The following is a 6,000-nucleotide window of genomic DNA, read 5'->3' on the forward strand; positions in this document are numbered from 1 at the left end:
AAGATTATAGAGTCAAAATTTCACCGACAAAGTGTAATCACTGACATATCAAATTAGTCCCCTTTGACACACTGAAGCACAGATATGTTAAATTATATTGGGATAGCACATGAGCAGAAGTCCTGGGGCTTAGACACTAATTGTTTTGTCACTAATATATTCTGGCTCTTAGTCAAGCTCCTTAATTCCTTTGCATCCATAGCAAAGTCAGGCCACGTGTGCTGAACTGTGGTCTGAAGGGAAGGTGACAATCAATTGACCGGTGTTGGTAAGATGCTTTATATTTAAAATGCTACATAAGCATTAGGAACTATGGCAGTGTCTTCCTGTTGAGGTTTTTATACTTGGATTGTTTCCTGCTTCTGAGAATAGAAAAAAAAAAAAAAGTCACATTTTCCTATGGCCAACCTGACTGGAAGCTAGTGTCTAGTTTTACAGCAATAGAAAATTAGAGGCAAATTTCTTCTTTAACAGTTGAACCGTGGTATAGCCAACCAGGTGGCCACTTGCTGGGTGAGCTTGTAGCCAAAGACACAGGGGTGGGGAAGGCACCCTTGGTCCAGTGGGGAAATTCTTAGGTCAGGGAGCACAGGGCTGGCTTCCTCACTCATAGCCCAAGTGGGCATTGGCCTTAACCTGTTACTCCCCCACGATGAACCTGAAGCGGGGCCAAAAGTGGCCCTGGTCTGTCAGCAAAGTGTGGCATGTGTCTCAGAGGTTTGCTCAGTCCTGTGCACAGGGCCGCACTGCCACAGGGCAGTCAGAAGCCGTGGATGAGCTGTGGGATGCATTTAACACTCTCACTTTGTTAGTTCCAGGCCACCTGAGCCCCAGAAAGGTCCTTCCAGACTCTATCAGGATCCCAGAGGAAGTTATGGCAGTGATGCTGAAGAGGAAGAATACCGCCAGCAGCTGTCAGAACACTCAAAGCGCGGCTATTACGGCCAGCCTTCTCGGTACCCGGGACACGGAGTTATAGATGACTACAACTTGACTCTTCCGTCTCTCCGCTGGACCACCTCAGAGCACCACTCCCACTGAGCCACGGGATGGTTCTTTCTAATGAAAGTGCACTGTGGAGATGTGGGACCTGAACTCCCATTTCCTGAAAGGGAGCCCAGGGGGAAACCAATGCAAACTAAGAACTGAAGGCTCTGTTTGTGGAACTGGGTCTCGGGAGTTTATGGCTTTTTGCTCAGAATTAAAAAAACACTACAGTCTGATACTGTTACCTGTTTCAGTGGACCAAAATCTGTATTAATTCTGTTTGCATATTTTTAACATGTATATTAAGAAGTGATAACTATTTTCCCTCATTAATATCTGCCTTTGAGGACCGTTTCAATGTGAGACGGAATGTGAAAAAGGAATTAAAATACTGTCACGCTCAGACTAAATTCAAAGAAATATTTTATTACAATTCTAAGTGCCTTTGATGAGAAGTGTCTTAAATTTTCTACCTTTGAAGCTTTATGCAAAGCCATAATGGACTAAAACTTTTTGACTAAAGTTTTATACCAGCTTATTAGTTATGGTTTTCTCTGCACTGTGTCATCTTTTCAAGGCATTTGTCTTTGTAATATTTTCCATAAAATCTGACTGTATATATAGTAGCTATACTTGCAGCTACCAGTGCTAAATGGCTTGAAGACCAAGAAATTGGTATAGAAATTTTTTGTTTTAAAACCATGTGCTCCACAAAAGCAGATACTTGGAAAAACCGTATTTCCAAAAGCGTGTGTATGACAGCAGTTTTGTAATTTAATAAAAAGGAGGATATTGCAGTCAATAAGTTGCCTTGTGGTAGATTTCTACACTAGTTCTTATTTCTAAATGCAACTTTTATTTCAATTAGCGATCATGAAATGAAAACACATTCACTGCTGAACATGAAAATGGAGACCCGTGTGGAAAAGAAAATGAAACCCATCATCTCATCCTTCAGATAATTTTAGTGCATTTCCTTGGAGTACATATTTGTGGATGTCTGTATGTGTTATAATTAGGGGTATACTGTATTTGCAGTTCTGTTTTCTACTTCCTTTTTTTTTTTTTTAAGGATTTTATTCATTCATTAGAGGGTGAGCACAGCAGGGGGTGGTGGGGAAGAGGGACAAGCAGATTCCCTGCTGATCCCCATGACCCAGAGATCATGACCTGAGCCAAAATGAAGAGTCAGACGCTTAACCGACTGAGACACTGAGGTGCCTGTTTTCTACTTTTTCTATTTAACATTCTATCATGAACTTTTCTCACAGATGGTTAAAACTCAGGTATGCATTATTGCTAGTAACTGCAGAATAGTATATCCTATGACTTCATAACTAGACAATTCTGCTATCCTTGGTAGTTTGGATGGTTTCCAGTTTTTTGCCTCTTTTACATGAAATGTACCTCTGTGTATAACCCATTTCCGTACATTAATGATCAGCATTTTAATCGTTTTCTGCAGGTAGTTTCTCAGAAGTGGAATTACTGAGCAAAAGCATAAGGAATGTTTTTAAGGCTCTTAATGTTTACTGCCAAATTGCTTCCTAGAAAAGTTGCATCAATTTATACTCCCACAGTCACTCTTCAAAGGCTGAAATATGTTTAGAAGTTAAACAAGACAGCCCAGGAATTTAGGCTTGTATGAATCAAAACTGCACTGAATTTAGGAAAGGAGAAGAGTCTTGGTTTCCATCAGGAGTCTTTTATAATATGAATTGCCGCAAAGGTGTTTAGCTTTGAGTCAGAAATTCAGCTTACTTAATACAATATTAGAAATATGTCCTTGATTGTGTCTCTCTCAGTCTTGGTGCTGAATTTTATAAACCATTTAGTGCAGTACCATGAATTTCTGAGCAGTCCTAAAGACACTGACTCAAATCTGTGTATTTGGTAAATAAAAGTCACCTTTTGTGGATGGAAAAAGATACACTGGTTATATGATGATTTAGTTTGCTTGTGTCCTTTACTACCTGAATGAGCCTTCTGCAAAGCCTGGGAGGGGAAAGGAGGCTTTTCAATCAGGAGCTGGGCTGTCATCTGGCTCTAGCACTTGCTTTGTGGTACATTAAGTGGTGCAGACCAGCAGGACCTCTGTTACCCATAAGGTCCCACAATATGCTCCATGGACCACTAGTGCCTGCTCCACCCATTTTTCATTAATACTGTTCTGGGAAGGATTTAAGGCTGACTATGATATATGTGGATTATAGGCAAATGAGGAAAGGGGAGAAGAATATCAGAATAGGAAAGACAAAGCCATGAGTGAGGGTAGTGTTCACTCTAACACGTTGTCTGGGATTTTCTGCTTTCTAGAGGCCAGTGAAGGGCACAAGATGACTGCTACCTGATTTGATTCAAAATGTCCATAAGGAGCTGGGGAAATTGTTCTGGAATTCTCCCCCTACGCCTAGTCTTTTTATTACGTGGGGTTTTACACTGTGTCATGCAGCCACGGCCACTTGCTTGCAAAGATGATTTTGGAGGTCTGTTTTTTTTTTTTTAAAGATCTTATTTTTTAGTAAATCTCTACACCCAACGTGGAGCTTGAACTCAAAACCCGAGATCGAGTCATACGCTCCAGCCACTGGGCCAGCCAGACCCCTGCCAGAGGTGTTTCTTACCGTGTTCTTTCATGTAAGCCAGTAGCACAATTCCAAGGGCCCTTTAGTAAAAATTCTGGAGAAGGCACCCGAAAAGTGCAGTGAAGAACGACCACCCTGAAGCCTGGTCTAGTCAAGATATCGATTCTGGAGTATCTAGGGCCAATGCCTCCCAAATAGCAATATAAAAGGCATAAAAAAGCCCCAAGAAAAATACACCCACCTTTCTGGAAAATCCATTTTACTCAGACTGGGGGGGGTGCTTAAAACATAGGGCAGATCATACAACACAATGCAAACCTCACACGAACTTGTAGAATAAAACATGGCACTTACCCGAACCACAGCATCCTCAGCCTCCGGCCTCCACGCCTGACCCGAGCCTCCCGGCGGCGTCCACGCGGTGGCCCTGCCTCACAAGCAGCGTGCTCAGTCTCTGCCAGTCAGAACAGTGCTTCCTAACTCCCCATCCGTCCCCGAGCTTCCTGGTTCGGTCAACCACGATTTGGCTTCAGGGACAGCAGAAATGGAGGGGGGGGGGGGGGGGACTCAGGGGAGGTCTGAATTCGGGTAGCAGCGCCAGCACCAGGCCTTGAATATAAACTGCACGGGAAGTACAAGGTAACTCCGCAGTGGGAGGCTGGAGCTTAATCCCACCAAGAAACGCCGTCGAACGGTGTCAAACCCGTACCTCACGGTTTTCCCACTCAGGCGGCGGGAGAACCACGCCACCTGTTCAACAACTGGCCTCGGATTTTTGAGGGCTGCTCCGTGCGCGTGCGTGCGTACGTGTACGCATGCGTCCGTGCGTGTGTGCGCACATGCGTGCGTGCGCACATGCGTGCATGAGCGCACTGCAAGTCCTCACCCTTCTCCCTCCAGCGAAGGAATGCGTGCAGGAACTTGCTGCTGAGAAACTGGAGCGCCCAGGGAGCGAGGCGGCAGGGCCCAGAAAACCCCGCCCCATGTGTCAGGATGATGAATGCGCTGTGAATCTACTGAGGCCTCCAAGGTGAGAGATGTTTTCTGCAGAGTGTTTTAGGATGGGCTGGGAGAGGCAGTAGAAGAACTGGAGCATTGTCCTTAGGCAGAATGGGGAGGGCAAAGCCTACGGTACCTGTATCAGCCAGGGTTCTCTAGAGAAACAGAGCCAACAGGGTGTGTGTGTATGTATATTTTTTTATTTTAAGGAATTGACTCAGACCCAGTATCTCCAAAATCTGCAGAGTGGGCAGAGGTAGATAGAGATCTCCTGCCAACACAGCCCTTAGAAGTTATAAGCTCAGGTTCTGGAATCAAAGCGGTTTTACATCAACCCCCAGTTTTGTCAGTTATTAGCATAGAATTGGGCAAGTTACTCAACTGTTTAAGCCTCGTTCTTTTCATGTATAAAATAAGGACAGAAAACGGCAACACTATGTCATATTTGTGTGTGTGTGTGTGTGTGTGGCACTTAAATAGGGTGGTATGCATAAAATGTTTGCAGTAGTTAGCACAAAATAAATGCTCAATAAAAATAGCTAGTATTATCACTATCAGTGGTTTCACCCTACCAATTTAGAAACATGAGTGGTGTCTTTGATTTCCTTACTCTTCCTCCAATGATGACCTACTTTATTCCACTTAAGAACTATTTTTAATTTGTCCTGCTGTCCCTTTTCCCACAGCCACTACCCTAGTTCAGATGGTTGTAAACTTTCTAATCCTCTCTCCAGCTAAACAGAATCATCTTTCTAAAATAGATCCAAGAATGTCTCCTGCTGCTTAAAAAAAGGGATGACTTACCCTTGCCTGCGACAAAGTTTAATTCTTTTATTTTTTATTGAGATATAATTGATATATAACATTGTGTAAGTTTAAGGTATGCGATGTGTTGATCTGATATATTTATATATTGCATTAGGATTACCACCTTAGTGTTAGCTAACACCTCTGTCATGTTATATGATTATCGTCTCTTTTTTGTGGTGATAGCAAGACAGACCTAGTCTCTTAGTAATAAAGTTCAGTTCTTTATCAAAGCATTCAAGGTTTTCTACTGTCTGTCCCTGTGGTAGACTGCATCATTGGTTCTAATTCTTCATGCCCTCTCTTTATCTATGTCCTTTGCCAAATGCCTCTATAGTTCCTTCCACTAAAGGGTTGGAATGTATTTCCCCACCCCTTGGCTTTGGATTGACCATGTGTTTTTTTCTCTTGCACCTCTGCTATCCTATGAGAGGAAACTCCTCAGGCTAACAGCTGTTCTCTGAGCAGGGTGAGAGAGATGTGGAGCAGAAACATTCTAGCTGAGTCCAGCCTATATCGGCAAATGTATAAGAAATAATAAACAAGTGTTGTTTTAAACTACTGAGTTTTGAGGTGGTTTTTTATGCAATAGTAGACCCCCAAATTCTTTTTCAGGTAACTT

The 6,000-nt window shown here is 43.0% G+C and overlaps 1 protein-coding gene across 1 annotated transcript in view; it reads left to right on the forward strand.

The window, feature by feature from the left end:
* TJP2 (tight junction protein 2) overlaps positions 1-1,789 on the forward strand; it is a 70,379-nt gene extending 68,590 nt beyond the window's left edge. Inside the window, 2 exon segments of the mRNA XM_026519333.4 lie at positions 813-960; positions 962-1,789. Coding sequence (XP_026375118.1) covers positions 813-960; positions 962-979 — 166 coding nt within the window. The 3' untranslated portion in view covers positions 980-1,789.
* Positions 1,790-6,000: the final 4,211 nt, after the last annotated feature.

The sequence above is a fragment of the Ursus arctos genome, unplaced genomic scaffold (assembly GCF_023065955.2).
Source record: "Ursus arctos isolate Adak ecotype North America unplaced genomic scaffold, UrsArc2.0 scaffold_33, whole genome shotgun sequence".
Classification (NCBI taxonomy): domain Eukaryota; kingdom Metazoa; phylum Chordata; class Mammalia; order Carnivora; family Ursidae; genus Ursus; species Ursus arctos.